Source organism: Ranitomeya imitator, chromosome 2 (assembly GCF_032444005.1).
Source record: "Ranitomeya imitator isolate aRanImi1 chromosome 2, aRanImi1.pri, whole genome shotgun sequence".
NCBI lineage: Eukaryota > Metazoa > Chordata > Amphibia > Anura > Dendrobatidae > Ranitomeya > Ranitomeya imitator.
In genome coordinates, this window is record NC_091283.1 from 56,208,567 (window position 1) to 56,230,510 (window position 21,944).

Here is a 21,944-nt window from a genome sequence, read left to right on the forward strand (position 1 = left end):
GGCACAAGGGGACATTCTTTGCGTCTGGAGGAGAGTAGGTTTTTCCACCAACATAGAAGAGGATTCTTTACTGTTAGGGCAGTGAGAATCTGGAATTGCTTGCCTGAGGAGGTGGTGATGGCGAACTCAGTCGAGGGGTTCAAGAGAGGCCTGGATGTCTTCCTGGAGCAGAACAATATTGTATCATACAATTATTAGGTTCTGTAGAAGGACGTAGATCTGGGGATTTATTATGATGGAATATAGGCTGAACTGGATGGACAAATGTCTTTTTTCGGCCTTACTAACTTACTAACTATTTTGTAGCCTTCCATTAATCATTGATCTTCATTGTCACCGGATGTTGACCATTCTTCTTAAAGATGGAGCTGTAGGTTATGAGGAATGTAGGGTGCGTGTTTACATGTGGGCAATGAACAGTCCGTGCCTTGTTCTGTGTGAGGTGAAGCACGGATTACCAGCTCGTCAGATTCCACAGTAATGGTTTAACGTTTGTCCGCGAAATGCGTCTGCGTTCTATTATATGTCTAGGCAGTTTCCTCTGCCTGCCATTGATAAATTGACTCCCTGAACCCCGAGCATAAACCTTTTCCTGTTAAGGGTGTGCTCGTAGGAGCAGGACATCACAACCCGACCCCGTCAGCAGAATTTGGGTCACCAAAGGAAATCGCATCTATTCCTGCTAGGAAAGTGCACTATCTGAGATTTCCTAGTAAAATGTTCTTGTCAGAATCTCCATTCACAAGCAGAAGAGATCTGATAATATTATGGGGGCTCCTAGGCACCAAATGCGAATCTACATCAGGGTCGCGGCCTGATGGTACTGGTGTCTCTATGTCTCTACCCCATGAGCACCTTTATTAAAATGTCCTTTGCCAAGATCTTTCCTAGAGGAGTTATCAGTATAGCATTGCTAAAAATGTTTGCCCAAACCAGGCTCTCTCTTTTGCTTTCTAGCCAATTTCCATCATGGGTGATTCAGTTCTGAGACTCCATGTTACGAAGACGTGTCCTAGCCTCACACATCAAAGGAACCTTCTGGAACCTCTGCTATAGATTTTGGTGACGGACAAGAATTTTCCAATTTTTCCAGGATTTCAGGATTCTCCAGATGTTCTGGGGGATTTGGCAACTGTAATTAACAGCGTCAACAGAGAGTCCCCTATAAATGGTATCAGCAGTGTGCCCCCATTAACAATGCCGTCAGAGTATTCACTGTAGTGTCAGAAGGGTGCCCCCATAAACAATGGCAGCAGAGTGTCCCCTATAAATTATATCAGGCACATGCCCCGCAAACAATGGCAGCAAAGTGTCCCCTATAAATGATATCATACATGTGCCCCCATAAACAATGGCAGCAGAGTGTCCCCTATAAATGATATCAGGCACGTGCCCCGCAAACAATGGCAGCAAAGTGTCCCCTATAAATGATATCAGGCACGTGCCCCGCAAACAATGGCAGCAGAGTGTCCCCTATAAATATCAGGCAGGTGTCCCGATAAACAATGGCAGCAGAGTGTCCCCTATAAATGATATCAGGTACTTGGCCCCATAAACAATGCCAGCAGAGTGTCCCCTATAAATGATATCAGCCACGTGCCCCGTAAACCATGGCAGCAGAGTGTCCCCTATAAATTATATCAGGCATGTGACCCCATAAACAATGGCAGCAGAGTGTTCCCTATAAAGGATATCAGGCACGTGCCCTCATAGCCAATGCCAGCAGAGTGTCCCCTATTAATAGTATCAGGCATGTGCCCCCATAAACAATTGCAATAGAGTGTCCCTTATAAATGATATCAGGCATGTGCCCCATAAACAATGGCAGCAGTGTGCCCTATAAATGGTATCAGCAGTGTGCCCCCATTAACAATGCCATCCGAGTGTTGACTATAGTGTCAGAAAGGTGCCCAATAAACAATGGCAGCAGAGTGTCCCCTATAAATATCAGGCATGTGCCCCCATAAACAATGGCAGCAGAGTGTCCCCTATAAATGATATCAGGCATGTGCCCCATAAACAATGGCAGCAGAGTGTCCCCTATAAATGATATCAGGCATGTGCCCCATAAACAATGGCAGCAGTGTCCCCTATAAATGGTATCAGCAGTGTGCCCCCATTAACAATGCCATCAGAGTGTTGACTATAGTGTCAGAAAGGTGCCCAATAAACAATGGCAGCAGAGTGTCCCCTATAAATGATATCAGGCATGTGCCCCTATAAACAATGGCAGCAGAGTGTCCCCTATAAATGATATTGGGCATGTGCCCCCATAACCAATACCAACAGATTGTCCCCTATAAGTGATATCAGGCATGTGCCCCATAAACAATACCAACAGATTGTCCCCTATAAATTATATCATACATGTGCCCCCATAAACAATGGCAGGAGAGTGTCCCCTAAAAATGATATCAGACATGTGCTCCGAAAACAATGGCAGCAGATATACTAGTATAGCAGAAAATATGTAGAAAAAAGCCAGCTCACCCATTTGGGCTCAGTGTGCAGGAGCACGGAAAGTTCGTCCTGACCTGACGTTACAGCAGAGAAAAAAGGGAATGTATCCAGCTCCAATTAAAATGGTTCTTTTATTGAGAAACTTGATTAAAATACAATTTCCATAATGGGAGAAGTCAAATATATGACGGACATGGGGTGACGCGTTTCAGACGCACTGCGGTGTCCATTGTCAGAACTGCTGAGATGGTCACATAGGGGAGTGTAATTACAAACAGGTGAAATAATGAAGTCACATGGTATGTGGCATGTGCGATCTAATCGCATGGGTCTAATTAGAATAACATAGCTCTTTATCCCTAATAACAACAATGGGAACAAAATTATACACTCACAACTTAACAACATCAGAGAACAGATAAGATTAAATCAAGCAGCTGACCTGTCCCGTCATCCAGCAATAGTGGGACATAAGTTCTCTGCGCACGTTCAGACCATCAGGGACGCGAGGGCCTAGATTGTAGATCCCTGGTAAGTAAGCGTTTCCTGTTATCTCCCCCCTGATAGGTCTCTTGACTTCTTGACTCTTTCAATGCCAAAGACAGAGAAAAAGGAATTGTGATTGTTCATTTTGCCACAATAGACCATCCTGGCTCATGGATGAAAAACAGGGTGGGGGTCTTCATATAAAATGGGCAATAGCTTTGAAATGACATGTTTTACTTGATTAAATTGTGGGCTTTATTGAAAAGATAAAGTATTTTTAGTGGTTGATTTCAAATCGTTAGATTTTTTATTTAATAATCCTTGCCTGCTTTTGTTCTGAACAATATTGTAGGCCCTATTTAGTTCCTACGGGGGATATCCCCTTTGTTTCAGTCTATGACGAGATCCCATACCCTAGTTCCTTGTCCAGCTTTTCTTGGCTACTGCAATTCCTTTTAACCCTGGTAAATTCCCCAATAGGTACAGATCTAATAGAGTGTTGTGGATGGCTACTGCGGGCATATAATATCGTATTGCCTGTAATGGATTTAATGTGCGTGAACATAGAAATAATTTTGCCTCGTAGATCTATCAAATGCAAATCCAAGAAGGCCATTTGAGTACTATGAAATTTGTATGTGAATTTAAGGTTATAGTTGTTACTGTTGATGTACTCAATGAAAGCAGGTATGGAAGATACACAACCTCCTCCCCCCCATATAAAGAGGAGATCGTCTATATATCTGCCATACCAAATAAGAATAATAGAATTCTAAAAAGTCATCTCATAAATTCCAATCACAAGGTTGGCGAAGTACGGGGAGTATTTGGCCCCCATCGACACATCTTTGTATTGTAATTAATAAGAATGATCAAAGGTAAAAAAAATTGTGTGTCATGAGAAAATGGGTGACGTGTATGATGTAATTCTGGAGATCAGTGGAAAGATCACTGTTATGTGACACCTGGAATTCAAGAGCCATAATTGGAACATCATGGGGAATAAACGTATATATAATGAAATAAAGACATAGCTGAGTCATAAGACGTTATCAGACCATATGTTCTCAGAGAAGTGTTCCAAAATATCACAAGAGTCTTTTAGGAAACCCGGTGTTCTCTGCGACAATAGTTGAAGCGCTGTATCCAGCCATTCACTCAGATGTTCCTTTACCAAACCAATCCCCAAAATAGTAGGATTGGTGGATTTGTGAAGTTTCAGGAGAGCATGTAAGATAATTAGACCAGTGGGGTGTTCCACCAATTGGTAATCCTTTTGTTTCTCACTGAGATCCCCCAATGTATAACCCTCTTAAATAAGTAGGTTGGTTTAATTTTGAAATTGAGTAGTGGGATTATGTGGTAATTTGATATAGGTGGAGGTGTCACGTAAAACAAATCCATGATAAACCTCGGAGTCCATCACGACCACTACTCCTACTCCTTATCTGACATTTTGCTGATGATATTTGCCATATTTGCCATATTCTTCAGGTACTCTACTGATTTAAATTCTGAAGGAAACAAATTCATAGATTTCGGATTAGACTGTACAGAAACATCTAATATCTTAGGTTCTCTCTCAACTGTTTCCTGAAACCTATCCATACATTCTACCATACATTGTAATGGATACAAATTTGGGTTTTTGGGGAGAAACCTACTAATCAGGTTGGTAGGTATAATAGCATGATCATCATTTGTAGTTCTTGTAAAGTAAGAATAGATTGTTTTTCACGAAAATCATGGAACATGAGCTAAATCATCCTGGGACCAAAAATGTCTCCTGAATGTAAGATTGCAGAAGAATTGGTTTATATCCAATAAGGTGGAAAATAATTTAAAGTTGCAGTCTGGAGCAAAATTAAATCCGAACAAAAGAGCTACAGATGATCAGTTTAGTACACTTTTGGCAGAATCGTGAATTAAGTCATGTTTCTGTGGCGGGTCATCATTCCTGACATGCTTCCTGTGCTTCCTGCCATCACGCCACACTTTGGAGTTTTGTGGTTGCGATAGTAAGATGAATTATGATGAGATTCATTAGAATCAGAGTTCTGGAAGGTTGAATCAAAGGAATCAAATTCAGAGGAGATGAAGGTAACATGAGCTTTGGACGCTGATTCTCGGCATGAATGGTGGAGGTTCAGTATAGATTTAGGAGTATGAACGGTTCCACTCATCTGCCTCTCTCATACACTTGGTTTGACATATAATCGTTCATGTCCCACTTAAATTTATTTTTCTTTCTGGACATGATACTGTCTTCAAGTTTGGTGATAGTTGATTGAGCCTAAACGCTTCTAATTCCATTCATCCACAAATTGCTCAAAATAAGTAGTTGTCGGAATCTTTTTTATCCGCAACCCTTGTGGGACCATATCTTTATCGAAGTAATTATGTAAAGTAGTTTTGTCCCACTATAGCATCAGCCCGGGGCTCCCATACACAATTGTCAGGAGAGTGTCCATACTAGTGTCTGCTGAATGCCCCCATAAACAGTGCCAGCATAGTGTCCGCTATAGTGTCAGAAGGGAGTCCACATAAACAATGGCAAAAGAGTGTTATCTACAGTGTCATCTGGGTGCCCCTATAAACAATGACACCAGAATGTCAGAGATTTTGTAAGAATTGTCATACCTACATTGCTCACAATGAGGAAGTTGGTAAATATAAATTGTGGTGATTTCCCGCACATAGGCCAAATTCTTTGAAAGAAGAATCATGTGATTAATGCTGATTTTTATATATTGTTTTTGCTTTAAATAGTTAGAGATTGTTTCAAGAGCCACTGTAGAGTCACGTTTTGTATGGAACCGTAATGGGGTTTCCACAGACCCTTTACTGTACCTTCCTATACCTCCAATTTCGTATGGTCATTTTTTTCTCAGCATGCATGGAGAGATTTTCCAAATACTACTCAGCTTTTGGCTAACAACTAAGTTGTTCAGATATCAGAGGTTATAGTTGTATATCTAATCCCAACCATATTCCATCCCTAGCTCCAAAACTGACACAACGAAAATAGCTAAAGTTTAAAATGATCAGTTGCAGCCGATGAACTTTTTTTTAGTGGTATTAAAAGGTCCAAAAGTGCCCATACACATAAGAGAGGAAAAAAGTTGGCAAAACCGTCAGATTTCGGTGGCACCTCTGACTTTCTTATGTGTATAAATGTGTTGACTCTTCCTTTTAACCATTTCTTTCTTTTGTAAATTTAGATAGATAGATACAATCTCACCAAAACCTAGGTATGGCTCTAAAAAAGCCCCAAACAGCTACATCCTAAGGGGGTTAATTGGTTCCTCTATTAACCCCTTCAAGACCCAGCCTATTTTGACCTTAAAGACCTTGCCGTTTTTTGCAATTCTGACCAGTGTCCCTTTATGAGGTAATAACTCAGGAACGCTTCAACGGATCCTAGCGGTTCTGAGATTGTTTTTTCGTGACATATTGGGCTTCATGTTAGTGGTAAATTTAGGTCAATAAATTCTGCATTTATTTGTGATAAACACGGAAATTTGGCGAAAATTTTGAAAATTTCGCAATTTTCACATTTTGAATTTTTATTCTGTTAAACCAGAGAGATATGTGACACAAAATAGTTAATAAATAACATTTCCCACATGTTTACTTTACATCAGCACAATTTTGGAAACAAAATTTTTTTTTGTTAGGAAGTTATAAGGGTTAAAATTCGACCAGCGATTTGTCATTTTTACAACGAAATTTACAAAACCATTTTTTTTAGGGACCACCTCACATTTGAAGTCAGTTTGAGGGGTCTATATGGCTGAAAATACCCAAAAGTGACACCATTCTAAAAACTGCACCCCTCAAGGTACTCAAAACCACATTCAAGAAGTTTATTAACCCTTCAGGTGCTTCACAGCAGCAGAAGCAACATGGAAGGAAAAAATGAACATTTAACTTTTTAGTCACAAAAATTATCTTTTAGCAACAATTTTTTTATTTTCCCAATGGTAAAAGGAGAAACTGAACCACGAAAGTTGTTGTCCAATTTGTCCTGAGTACGCTGATACCTCATATGTGGGGGTAAACCACTGTTTTGGCGCACGGCAGGGCTTGGAAGGGAAGGAGCGCCATTTGACTTTTTGAATCAAAAATTGGCTCCACTCTTTAGCGGACACCATGTCACGTTTGGAGAGCCCCCGTGTGCCTAAAAATTGGAGCTCCCCCACAAGTGACCCCATTTTGGAAACTAGACGCCCCAAGGAACTTATCTAGATGCATAGTGAGCACTTTGAACCCCCAGGTGCTTCACAAATTGATCCGTAAAAAAGAAAAAGTACTTTTTTTTCACAAAAAAATTCTTTTAGCCTCAATTTTTTCATTTTCACATGGGCAACAGGATAAAATGGATCCTAAAATGTGTTGGGCAATTTCTCCTGAGTACACCAATACCTCACATGTGGAGGTAAACCACTGTTTGGGCACATGGTAAGGCTCGGAAGGGAAGGAGCGCCATTTGACTTTTTGAATGAAAAATTATTTCCATCGTTAGCGGACACCATGTCGCGTTTGGATAGCTCCTGTGTGCCTAAACATTGGCGCTCCCCCACAAGTGACCCCATTTTGGAAACTAGACCCCCCAAGGAACTAATTTAGATGCCTAGTGAGCACTTTAAACCCTCAGGTGCTTCACAAATTGATCTGTAAAAATGAAAAAGTAATTTTTTTTCACAAAAAAATTCTTTTCGCCTCAGTTTTTTCATTTTCACATGGGCAGTAGGATAAAATGGATCATAAAATTTGTTGGGCAATTTCTCCCGAGTACGCCGATACCTCATATGTGGGGGTAAACCACTGTTTGGGCACTCGGCAGGGCTCGGAAGAGAAGGCGCGCCATTTGACTTTTTGAATGGAAAATTAGCTCCAATTGTTAGCGGACACCATGTCGCGTTTGGAGAGCCCCTGTGTGCCTAAACATTGGAGCTCCCGCACAAGTGACCCCATTTTGGAAACTAGACCCCCCAAGGAACTTATCTAGATGCATATTGAGCACTTTAAACCCCCAGGTGCTTCACAGAAGTTTATAACGCAGAGCCATGAAAATAAAAAATAATTTTTCTTTCCTCAAAAATGATTTTTTAGCCTGGAATTTCCTATTTTGCCAAGGATAATAGGAGAAATTGGACCCCAAATATTGTTGTCCAGTTTGTCCTGAGTACGCTGATACCCCATATGTGGGGGTAAACCACTGTTTGGGCGCACGGCAGGGCTCGGAAGGGATGGCACGCCATTTGGCTTTTTAAATGGAAAATTAGCTCCAATCATTAGCGGACACCATGTCACGTTTGGAGAGCCCCTGTGTGCCTAAACATTGGAGATCCCCCAGAAATGACACCATTTTAGAAACTAGACCCCCAAAGGAACTAATCTAGATGTGTGGTGAGGACTTTGAACCCCCAAGTGCTTCACAGAAGTTTATAACGCAGAGCCATGAAAATAAAAAAAAAAATTATTTTCTCAAAAATGATCTTTTAGCCTGCAATTTTTTATTTTCCCAAGGGTAACAGGAGAAATTTGACCCCAAAAGTTGTTGTCCAGTTTCTCCTGAGTACGCTGATACCCCATATGTGGGGGTAAATCACTGTTTGGGCACATGCCGGGGCTCGGAAGTGAAGTAGTGACGTTTTGAAATGCAGACTTTGATGGAATGCTCTGTGGGCGTCACGTTGCGTTTGCAGAGCCCCTGATGTGGCTTAACAGTAGAAACCCCCCACAAGTGACCCCATTTTGGAAACTAGACCCCCAAAGGAACTTATCTAGATGTGTGGTGAGCACTTTGAACCCCCAAGTGCTTAATAGAAGTTTATAATGCAGAGCCGTGAAAATAATAAATACGTTTTCTTTCCTCAAAAACAATTATTTAGCCCAGAATTTTTTAATTTTCCCAAGGGTAACAGGAGAAATTTGACCCCAATATTTGTTGTCCAGTTTCTCCTGAGTACGGTGATACCCCATATGTGGGGGTAAACTACTGTTTGGGCACATGCCGGGGCTTGGAATTGAAGTAGTGACGTTTTGAAATGCAGACTTTGATGGAATGCTCTGCGGGCGTCACGTTGCGTTTGCAGAGCCCCTGATGTGCCTAAACAGTAGAAACCCCCCACAAGTGACCCCATTTTGGAAACTAGACCCTGAAAGGAACTTATCTAGATGTGTGGTGAGCACTTTGAACCCCCAAGTGCTTCATAGAAGTTTATAATGCAGAGCCGTGAAAATAATAAATACGTTTTCTTTCCTCAAAAATAATTATTTAGCCCAGAATTTTTTATTTTCCCAAGGGTTACAGGAGAAATTGGACCCCAAAAGTTGTTGTCCAGTTTCTCCTGAGTACGCTGATACCCCATATGTGGGGGTAAACCACTGTTTGGGCACACGTCGGGGCTCAGAAGGGAAGTAGTGACTTTTGAAATGCAGACTTTGATGGAATGGTCTGCGGGTGTCACGTTGCGTTTGCAGAGCCTCTGGTGTGCCTAAACAGTAGAAACCCCCCACAAGTGACCCCATTTTAGAAACTAGACCCCCCAAGGAACTTATCTAGATATGTGGTGAGCACTTTGAACCCCCAAGTGCTTCACAGACGTTTACAACGCAGAGCCGTGAAAATAAAAAATCATTTTTCTATCCTCAAAAATTATGTTTTAGCAAGCATTTTTTTAGATTCACAAGGGTAACAGGAGAAATTGGACCCCAGTAATTGTTGCGCAGTTTGTCCTGAGTATGCTGGTACCCCATATGTGGGGGTAAACCACTGTTTGGGCACACGTCAGGGCTCGGAAGTGAGGGAGCACCATTTGACTTTTTGAATACGAGATTGGCTGGAATCAATGGTGGCGCCATGTTGCGTTTGGAGACCCCTGATGTGCCTAAACAGTGGTAACCCCTCAATTCTACCTCCAACACTAACCCCAACACACCCCTAACCCTAATCCCAACTGTAGCCATAATCCTAATCACAACCCTAACCCCAACACACCCCTAACCCCAACACTAACCCCAACACACCCCTAACCCTAACCACAACCCTAATTCCAACCCTAACCCTAAGGCTATGTGCCCACGTTGCGGATTCGTGTGAGATATTTCCGCACCATTTTTGAAAAATCTGCGGGTAAAAGGCACTGCGTTTTACCTGCGGATTTTCCGCGGATTTCCAGTGTTTTTTGTGCGGATTTCACCTGCGGATTCCTATTGAGGAACAGGTGTAAAACGCTGCGGAATCCGCACAAAGAATTGACATGCTGCGGAAAATACAACGCAGCGTTCCCGCGCGGTATTTTCCGCACCATGGGCACAGCGGATTTGGCTTTCCATATGTTTACATGGTACTGTAAACCTGATGGAACACTGCTGCGAATCCGCAGCCAAATCCGCACCGTGTGCACATAGCCTAATTCTAAAGGTATGTGCACACGCTGCGGAAAACGCTGCGGATCCGCAGCAGTTTCCCATGAGTGTACAGTTCAATGTAAACCTATGGGAAACAAAAATCGCTGTACACATGCTGCAGAAAAACTGCACGGAAACGCAGCGGTTTACATTCCGCAGCATGTCACTTCTTTGTGCGGATTCCGCAGCGGTTTTACAACTGCTCCAATAGAAAATCGCAATTGTAAAACCGCAGTGAAATGCGCAGAAAAAAACGCGGTAAATCCGCCATAAATCCGCAGCGGTTTAGCACTGCGGATTTATCAAATCCGCAGCGGAAAAATCCGCAGAGGACCAGAATACGTGTGCACATACCGAAACCCTAACCCTAACCCTACCCCTAACCCTAACCCTACCCCTAACCCTAACCCTAGCCCTAACCCTACCCCTAACCCTAACCCTAACCCTACCCCTAACCCTAGCCCTACCCCTAACCCTAACCCTATTCTAACATTAGTGGAAAAAAAAAAATTTCTTTATTTTTTTATTGTCCCTACCTATGGGGGTGACAAAGGGGGGGGGGGGGGTCATTTATTATTTTTTTTATTTTGATCACTGAGATAGATTATATCTCAGTGATCAAAATGCACTTTGGAACGAATCTGCCGGCCGGCAGATTCGGCGGGCGCACTGCGCATGCGCCCGCCATTTTGGAAGATGGCGGCGCCCGGGAGAAGACGGACGGGACAACGGCTGGATCGGTAAGTATGATAGGGTGGGGGGGGACCACGGGGGAGGGGATCGGAGCACGGGGGGGGGAATCGGAGCGCGGGAGGGGTGGAACGGAGCGCGGGGGGCGTGTAACGGAGCACGGGGGGGCTGGAATGGAGCACGGGGGGGTGGAACGGAGCACGGGGGGGGGTGGATCGGAGTGCAGGGGGGGTGATTGGAGCACGGGGGGGTGATTGGAGCACGGGGGGAGCGGACACGAGCACGGGGGGGAGCGGAGCACTGGACGGAGGGGAGCCGGAGCAGTGTACCGGCCAGATCGGAGGGCTGGGGGGGCGATCGGAGGGGTGGGGTGGGGGCACATTAGTATTTCCAGCCATGGCCGATGATATTTCAGCATCGGCCATGGCTGGATTGTAATATTTCACCCGTTATAATGGGTGAAATATTACAAATCGCTCTGATTGGCAGTTTCACTTTCAACAGCCAATCAGAGCGATCGTAGCCACGAGGGGGTGAAGCCACCCCCCCTGGGCTAAACTACCACTCCCCCTGTCCCTGCAGATCGGGTGAAATGGGAGTTAACCCTTTCACCCGATCTGCAGGGACGCGATCTTTCCATGACGCCGCATAGGCGTCATGGGTCGGAATGGCACCGACTTTCATGACGCCTACGTGGCGTCATGGGTCGGGAAGGGGTTAAATTGTTTGCTATAAAATATACCTCTGACTTGCTGATCATAAACATAAATCTTGTTCGCTGTTTTCTAGGCATTTATTCGAGATATTCTGTTCAAGTTAAAGGGACTTCAGAAACAAACTCTCATAAGGAAGAATGGTCTGGAGATCAGCAATGAAGAGGAGATTATGGAACATGCATGACCTGCAAATATTCTCAACCTATAGAGAGGGAAGGAGGTCAACAAGCACAAGAAAACCCAACAAGTTCAGGCTGGATGGATGAAAAGACAAAATGACTATGAAAGCGCTGATCAGGAGGCACCTGGTGATAGGTCCACATTGGTGTGTCACACATCTTCACCACTCATTATTCCAAAAAAGCACCATGTCACAGACCTGACGCCTACGATACGATGCCAGCACACCATCTTCTTCTACATTAGCCATTGTCCCAGAAAGCGCATTATGCCTATTACAAAATTTTGCTATTTAGAAACCATCATTCTGATCATGAATGGAAACCGTTCATATACGTATCATGTGTGAAGTGTTCAATATATTCTCAAGTGTTACTTCTCTTTATAGACTGTGCAGAAGACTTCACAAGATGTGGGGACATTATTCATGTCTCAAGACGGTAGTTTCCTTTTTCAAAAACATTCAAAAAAGTTGCAGTTCATTTCTTGTACATAAGTTCTGGCACATGATCACCAGACTCATTATTTTAGGACAGTTTTTAGGTACCTAATTAGCGCTATGCTAGTTGGTGCAGCCCCAAAAACTGACTGAGCTTGACCCACAAATGCTTTTCTTGAACCGCTCAGGTGATCCATCTTGGCCCATCAGTAAGGTATCTCTGTTGCCACCACAACTGGACAACTATTTAATGGGTGTTGTGTTGTGCTACAGGAACATGTCATAGAGGTCCTAACCCATGCTTCTCATCTTCAGCAATCATGGTAATTTGGAAAGGTAGCCGTACACTTGAGATAGTTGCCAGCCAAACTGTTATTCGGCAGACAGCTTCTAATGCCGACTCAACCGTAAACATCCATATTTTACTATGGAAGGAGGAATAATTGGCTTTAACACATGAGACCATAGGTCACTTCTACCATTACTGGTGGTTTGGCCAACGTTTCCCTTGTGTGTCTGGCTCGCTCGGGCTACTTGCATTTAAAGCTGTACTCCCACTTGTTAAAAACATTGAGGCAAATGCCTTGTAAAAAATGCCTGAACTTCCCTGATTCTGCTGCTCTTTTCCGTTTTGCGCTGCGTCGCTCCATTGCAGAGATATTCACATTTGCTTCCTCTGGGGCGCAGTATGTGAAATCTCTGCTTGTAGTTCAACTGGGAGTTTCTTCACAGACTTTCCTTTTCATGCTCTTTCACCCCTCCCTCTCACTTATTATTTTTTGTAATAGCGCCATTCATTCCATGCCGCTTTACATGTGAGGAGGGGTATACATAATAAAAACAAGTACAACATTCCTGAACAATACAAGTCACAACTGGTACAGGAGGAGAGAGGACCCTGCCCGCGATGGCTCACAATCTACAAGGGATGGGTGAGGATACAATAGGTGAGGGTAGAGCTGGTTGTGCAGTGGTTTGGTCGATCGGTGGTTACTGCAGGTTGTAGGCTTACCGGAAGAGGTGGGTCTTCAAGTTCTTTTTGAAGGTTTCAATGATAGGTGAGAGTCTGATATGTTGTAATAGAGAGTTCCAGAGTAGGGGGGAAGCACGGGAGAAATCTTGTATGCGATTGTGGGAAGAAGAGATAAGAGGGGAGCAGAGAAGGAGATCTTGTGAGGATCGGAGGTTGCGGGTAGGTAAGTACCGGGAGACGAGGTCACAGATATACGGAGGAGACAGGTTGTGGATGGCTTTGTATGTCATGCACTTGCTGTCATTTACAGCTCTCACATTCTCAGATGCTGCCGAGCTGTTATTGTTGTGGTATGGATGAAAGCGCACATCCTCAGAGATGACTCAAAAGGAACGCCCAGTTGAACTACAAGCAGGAATTTCACATACTGCGCTTCAAAAGTAACAAATGTGAATATCTCTGAAATGGAGCAACGCAGCGCATAATGGAAAAAGCAGCAGAATGTTTGGAACTCAGAGATTACTACAAGGTATTGAACTCATTTTATTGAGCAAGTGACATTTCCTCTTAAGCATTCCATTTCTTCTATGGTCATCCATGTTAAAAAAAAAATTGTTATACTACATGGTATACACTTTTCTTTTTTGGGAAGCTTCTGTATAGAAAAGTACAATCAATTGTGTTCATCTATACAGTAAAAAGAGGTGTACTGTCAAATGCAAGCTTGATGAAGCCCAAAAAGACAATTTTTTAAATACCATTATAGGTCCCATCTAATATATAAAGCTGAATGTGTGTATGTATGTATGTATGTATGTCCGGGATTGGCATCTGCACCGTCGCAGCTACAGCCACAAAATTTTGCACAGTCACACATCTGGACCCCAAGAGCGTCATAGGCTATGTTGTGAGGCGAAATTTTAACCACGCGCGTTCCAATTCACCAAACAATTTTTGCCCCTATCTACATAATGGGGAAAAAGTTAAAGGAAAAGTGTTGGAGGCAAATTGACAGCTGCCAGATGTCAACAAGGGGGACTTAATGAGTGGGAGCGATGGTGCCAAAGAGTATATACCGTACAGTCGCTAAGGTGGGGCCCCGACATGGGATACTCACCACACACGGGGATATGAACACAAACACAAAAGGCGCCACACACTACCACGTGCTTGAACACATATACCACCCTCAGGACACATTTCACCACACATACACCAACCTCGCCACATAAAAGTCGAAACACAAAAGTCGCCGCTCAAAACTCACCACGCGCAAAACTCACCACATGCAAAACTAGGCTCATGCAAAACTTGTCACACGTGCAAAACTCACCTCATGGAAAACTCGCCACAGGTGGAAAAATTGCACACGCGGAAAAATTGCCACATACACAAAAGTTGCAACACATGCAAAAGTTGCCTCACACAAAACTTGCACATACTCAAAAGGCACCACACATAAAACTCGCCACGCCCAAAACTCGCCATGCGCAAATCTTGCTGCACACAACTTGCTACACTAACCTGTCACATGCAACTCGACACACAAAAAGTTGCTACACGCATGTCACCACACAAAACTCATCTCACAAAATTCGCTACATGCATGTCGCCACACGCAAATCAACACACACAATTTGACACATGAAACTCGCCCTAAAACACACACAAGTCTGGTATTATCCTTCAAAAATAAAAATCGGATTAATAAGCAAACCACAAGAGCAACAAATGTACCATATAGGAAATACGGCAGCTGTCAGTCACATGAGCTGTCTATTATGTGTATGTGTGAGCTAATATATACTGCCAGGGGGGAGGGCTTCCTGTTGGCTGGGAATTTATCAGGCTGCCAATTTAGCTTACAAATAACATGTGAACGCCGTCTAATATAGGAGGAGATGACACACAGATATATACTATATACAGGAGAGATGCCACACAGGTATATACTATAAACAGGAGGAGATGACACACAGGTATATACTATATACAGGAGGAGATGACACACAGGTATATACTATATACAGGAGAAGATGACACACAGGTATATACTATATACAGGAGCAGATGACACACATGTATATACTATATACAGGAGGAGATGACACACGTATATACTATATACAGGAGGAGATGACATACAGGTATATACTATATATAGGAGGAGATGACACACAGGTACATACTACATACAGGAGGAGATGAGACACAGGTATATACTATATACAGGAGGAGATGACACACATATATACTATATACAGGGGAGATGACACACAGGTATATACTATATACAGGAGATGACATACAGGTATATACTATATACAGGAGGACATGACACACAGGTATATACTATATACAGGAGGAGATGACATACTGGTATATACTATATACAGGAGGAGATGACAACCTGGTATATACTATATACAGGGGAGATGACATACAGGTACATATATATACAGGGGCGATGACACACAGGTATATACAGTGGAGATGACACACAGGTATATACTATATACAGGAGGAGATGACATACAGGTATATACTATATACAGGAGGAGATGACACAGGTATATACTATATACAGGAGCAGATGATACACAGGTATATACTATATACAGGAGATAACTTACAGGTACATACTATATACAGGAGGAGATGACACACGTATATACTATATACAGGAGGAGATGACATACAAGTATATACTATATAAAAGAGGAGATGACACATAGGCATATAGAGGAGGAGATGACATACAGCAGATATATACTACATACAGGGGAGATGACATACAGGTATATACTATATACAGGAGATGACATACAGGTATATAGTATATATAGGAGGAGATGACATACAGGTATATAGTATATACAGAAAAGATGACATACAGGTATATACTATATACAGGGGGAGATGACACATGGGTATGTACAATATACAGGAGGAGATGACATACAGCAGGTATATGCTATTTACAGGGGAGATGACATACAGGTATAAACTATATACAAGAGAAGACATACAGGTGTATACTTTATATAAGGGAGATGACAAACATGTATATACTGAGGTGAAAATGAGGGGTGTGAGGTGAAAATGAAAAGGTGTGAGTGCAAAATGAGAGGAGTGAGGGAAAATAGTGGAGTGATCAGAAAATGACAGATGTGAGGTCGAAATGACAAGTGTTAGGGGAAAATGACAGGAGTGAGGGGGAAAATAAGAGGAGTGAGGAGGAAAATGAGAGGTATAAGGGAGAAAATGAGAGGTGTTAGGGTGAAAATGAGAGGCATGATGGGAAAATAAGAGATGTGAGGTGCTATAACTAACCACAGATATTTACTATGCCCAGGCAATGCCAGGCTCTTCAGCTAGTAACATATAAGTTGGGAGTTTTAATGGCACGTATGCTTGAACACGCACTGCAGACAGTGTGAACATAGTCCAAAGGCCACCATAAAAATTAGACTAAAGCTAACCGAACCCTCCATCATCGGTGGAATTGGCCTACAGTCTAATGTGTATGAGAGCCTCACTCTTCCCGACAGATGATGTTGGAGGAGAGACGATCCGACCTGTTGGAAATCCAGTGGTTAATCCTTTTGTCCTCCAGAAGATAAGTTTTCACCAGAGGAGTCTTGAGGTGGAGGACAGATGAGTCTGGTGGAGGCTTCTTATAGCGAACACTGGCGTGCTTGGCCAAGTCCAACGTTCCTGTGCATGGGGAAGATCGATGATGGTCGAACAACTGTTTGGCCGACAGCTATCTAAAGTGTATGGGGGCCTCAGGCCATAATATTCTTCTGCACACCATTGGAGGAGCCATCAGGTATACTTATAGGCAGCAGATAACACACTTGCTTTTTTTTCATAGAAATTTAAAACAGGTTTCAACAGGTTTTTTAAATATTTATAAAATTGTCTTAAGAATTTGGACTGAACCCGTTTTATAGATGTTTGAATAGAGGGAACCGATTGCTATGAATTTAGGACAAAAAAATTAACGATTTTGTAGAGAAAAAAACAGGGTTTTATATAAAGAAAAAGACCCAAAGATCAATAAATTATAATAACAATCCTGAATATCAACCAGAGATCACCAACAAACGTCAGGTGCACATTAGTAAGAATGAATCCTGATTATAAAGCTGATCAACAGCTGTTTGGGTGGTGGTATCTGGGATGGTCATGTATAGAATGTATGGGAACCTGAAAGCAAGTGTTGAATTCCCCAACAGTGCCACCACAGGTAGCATAAGGTATTACACTTTTGGGTCCTCCACATGAGAGAGGCTCTTTTCGCCACTTTCCACTCTAACAGATGGAATTCTTTAAAAAGTTCATATAGTAGCACTGCTTGTATATTTCAATAGAACCCAGTAAATTTTCCAGAATCTGGTAGGTTCTAAACTCTTCGACCCATTTCTCAGCTCACACAATTTTCTACTGCTGGCTAGTAACCTGATGTAATATTGGAGCATGCATAAGCCTATTTATACACGTTTGTTATCCTTTTAATATAAGCATTTACATGGATGCCGTGCCGTTAATTCAATGTTAATAAAATGTTTTACTTTATGTTCGTGGTCTGCTGTAATGGAACTCTTGAAAGGTTTACATTAAGATTATGCCAAAATTGTCAGTACGCAGCGGATGATAATCTGTGTATGTGAGCAGCGTGGATGAACTCAAAAGGTTTCTATATTTTCTCCATATAGCCTTAAAGGGGTTGTCCAAGCTTGGAGGTTCAAGTCTGCAGACTTAGGGATCCTCACATTCCTGAGAGCATGCAGTGCGCACATTCTTCAGCACCAGGAACAGGCAATAATTTAACAACAAATATGCGACTTGCTTACTACTAGCCACATTCCGACTAGACGTGCCCGGTTTTGCTCAGGGCGAGGCTGTTCACGACTAGTCTGCATGTAACAGCATGTATGCAAATCACATAGTTACGGTCACACGCCTACGTGCTCCCTCACAGCGTGCACTGTTCATTTAGTGAGATGGATCATACGCATTCATTCTACTGGGAGTGCGGAAGAACAGTCAACGGCAGCACTCGGCTATTTCCGGAGGTCTCAATGGAAATGAATGGAACGCCAGCGCACAAGGTCAACCACCAATCTGAAGTTCTCCAGTCTTGAGATCAGTGGGGGCCAGAGTGGTCGGACCCACAGCTGTCGGGAAGTTATTCCTTATACCACGGATAGGGGATAGCTTTCAAACTTGAGAATACCCCTTTAATGTGCATCATTTGTGCATCAAAAATATCTGGCATTTTTCAGATCCTGCCTGCAGGTATTAACTACATGACATAGAAATAAATAAGAAACCAGTTTACAAAAATTGTAAAAATTATAACTAAAAGAATTTAGAACTGTCAGTCGATTACTGATAAATTTACTAATGGACTTACGAAGCTAGTCGTGGGTAGATAGATGGTAATGTGGTGATTGTTAAAGGATATGGACACCTTTAAGGTTTTTTTTCTCACTTAAATACTCGTATTTGACTGAAAATCTTTTTTGAAATTAACATTTACACCTTTTATAGCCTCTGCATTATATGAGTCTCTACTATTCTGCTGACTTGAGTATGGGTCAACTGAGAATCCGTCAGCGAGCTCAGAGAGTTTATAACACTTTTCTTCATTCTTCCAAGCTCATTTATGGCCAAATAAAAGTCGAACTCAGCTTTGTGGTTATAAAAGCTCAGAAAAAGGAAGCTAAGTGTTGTAAACTCTTCCGTCAGAATGCGCTCACTGGTGGATTTTCAATGAACTCATTATGCAGCCTGAAATTTATATGACACGGGCTATAGAAGGAAAACAATGCAACATTTTTAATGAAATGCAATAACAAAAAAAAAAAAAGTTTCAGCTTAAAGTAAATGCAATTAATTAAAAGAAATATATGTCCAAATCCTTTAATTGATTAAATGGTGAAATTTTCATTGCTGTCATCAACCACTAGGGGGAGAAAAAGATTTTACCGCATACAGGTATAGAAAAGCCAGATGGACAGTAGCGCAACCACCAGACTCTGACATCGGAGTTCAGTCATTAGTTGGGTATTTACAAAAAACTTAATGGATAACTTTCCTAATTTTCTTCCATTCCCCTGACTAGGGGTCTCCTCTGTTTTCAGTGAGGATCAGACAGATTACTTAGAGATTTATGGCGGTGATCAGCCCTGGGGATAGGCCTGTAATTAATGATCCTGTAGATGGCTCCACAGAGGTGACCATATTTGGCAATGACATGATATGAATGTAGGATCGGAACTTCCTCCAGAAAGTGTAAGACTAAGTAAGTAAGCAGAAAGATGAGACTTCAATTCTACAGAGTGATCGGAAAAAATACACAGTTCATTCTTCAAAAAGAGAAAATGACCTATTATTTAAATTAGTTTTTTTTTAATGTCAAATGTATTTAAAAAAAGTATAATCTTTTTTTCAATTATCAATACATATAGCATTACAAAAATAATCTGAAATCTTGCAATGTTAACAATGGCCACTAAGCCAAATGCTAAACTCATACTTCCTTATGTACTGCAGATTTTTCAACAGTCTCAATTATCCACAGACAAGGTTACACTGAAATGCAACCCATCTATATACAGTAGATAACAGGATCCACTATTCAAAATATGTGATATCACAGCTCACCTCCTCCTGTACAATGACTGATGACACCTCTATATACAGTAGATAACACAGGATCCACCATTCACAATAGATGATGTCACAGCTCACCTCCTCCTGTACAATGACTGATAACGCCTCTATATACAGTAGATAACAGGATCCACTATTCCCAGTAGATGATATCACAGCTCACCTCCTCTTCCTGTACAATGACTGATAAATAATACATCTATATACAGTAGATAACACAGGATCCTCCATTCACAATAGGTGATATCACAGCTCACCTCCTCTTCCTGTACAATGACTGATAATACATCTATATACAGTAGATAACACAGGATCCATCATTCACAATATATGTCACAGCTCACCTCCTCCTCCTATACAATGACTGATAACACCTCCGTATACAGTAGATAACATAGGATCCACCATTCACAATAGGTGATGTCACAGCTCCCCTCCTCCTCCTGTACAATGACTGATAACACCTCTATATACAGTAGATAACACAGGATCCACCATTCACAATAGGTGATATCACAGCTCACCTCCTCCTATACAATGACTGATAACACCTCCGTATACAGTAGATAACATAGGATCCACCATTCACAATAGGTGATCTCACAGCTCACCTCCTCCTCCTGTAAAATGACTGATAACACCTCTATATACAGTAGATAACACAGGATCCACCATTCACAATAGGTGATGTCACAGCTCACCTCCTCCTCCTGTACAATGACTGATAACACCTCTATATACAGTAGATAACACAGGATTCACCATTCACAATAGGTGATGTCACAGTTCACCTCCTCCTCCTGTACAATGACTGATAACACCTCTATATACAGTAGATAACACAGGATCCATCATTCACAATATATGTCACAGCTCCCCTCCTCCTCCTGTACAATGACTGATAACACCTCTATATACAGTAGATAACACAGGATCCACCATTCACAATAGGTGATGTCACAGCTCACCTCCTCCTCCTGTACAATGACTGATAATATATCTATATATAATAGATAACACAGGATCCACCATTCACAATAGGTGATGTCACAGCTCACCTCCTCCTCCTGTACAATGACATATTCAGTATATATATCTCCACCGGCCCCTTTGTCAATGAACAGAGAGTCATATAGATGTATCCTCAATGTCAGAAAGCCCCTGCATAAGCCAGTGTAATATAGTAATGGTGTGTATAGTTGTAGTGTTGGCGGAATAAATGCAAAATAATACTGAGAACATTGCTGTACACAAAAAGCATTATAGGGTTAAAAGTCAAAGCAGCTCTGTCCTTTTACACAAAGCCTGTAAAATGACATAATCTTGCTGCCCCCATCCCCCACAAGTTAGAGCTGCTTTTGGTGCAGTTGGTACCTTTGCCTCTTTTCCTAATCAGCCAATTTTATTTTTGAGCTGTTGGTTTCTCTTTAGCAATGGTCTGTCAGCACTACAGGAACTGGAACTTCCATTCCTTCACTTCACAGCCTATTTTGCACTTTTTGGGGGTAAGACAACATACCATAATCAATAAATAAAGCGATTTGCAGACTGTCTATCACATTATCCATCAAATGAGATTAAGTTGTCTGAAATGACAACAAACATTTGTATCTTTTTCATTATTTTGTGGCTTTTATTAAAGCCATCTGATGGAATAATCTGTACTGTGCTGATATTTGACACCGTAATAAGCAGTCACGGAGCATCGTGCGAGTAATCACATTAGGAAGCAATTACGAGGAATGAATTGTGAATTTGAGATCAGAAGCCAGTTTCCTATTCCTCTCTCCTCCTGTGCCCCGTGGGGATGGTCACCATTGTCCTGTTCCCCCCACTCTGGAGCCCATTGTCAATGTGTCATTGTTCTGCATCCAGCCATCGACATGTGGCCTCGATC

At 42.1% G+C, this 21,944-nt stretch overlaps 1 protein-coding gene across 1 annotated transcript in view; it reads left to right on the top strand.

Moving 5' to 3' along the window:
- Window positions 1-17,944, top strand: part of PPP1R14A (protein phosphatase 1 regulatory inhibitor subunit 14A) — a 52,617-nt gene extending 34,673 nt beyond the window's left edge. The window contains exon 4 of the mRNA XM_069746788.1: window positions 11,845-17,944. Within this exon, the coding sequence (XP_069602889.1) occupies window positions 11,845-11,955 (111 nt within the window). The 3' untranslated portion in view covers window positions 11,956-17,944. The remainder of the gene's footprint in view (window positions 1-11,844) is intronic.
- Window positions 17,945-21,944: the final 4,000 nt, after the last annotated feature.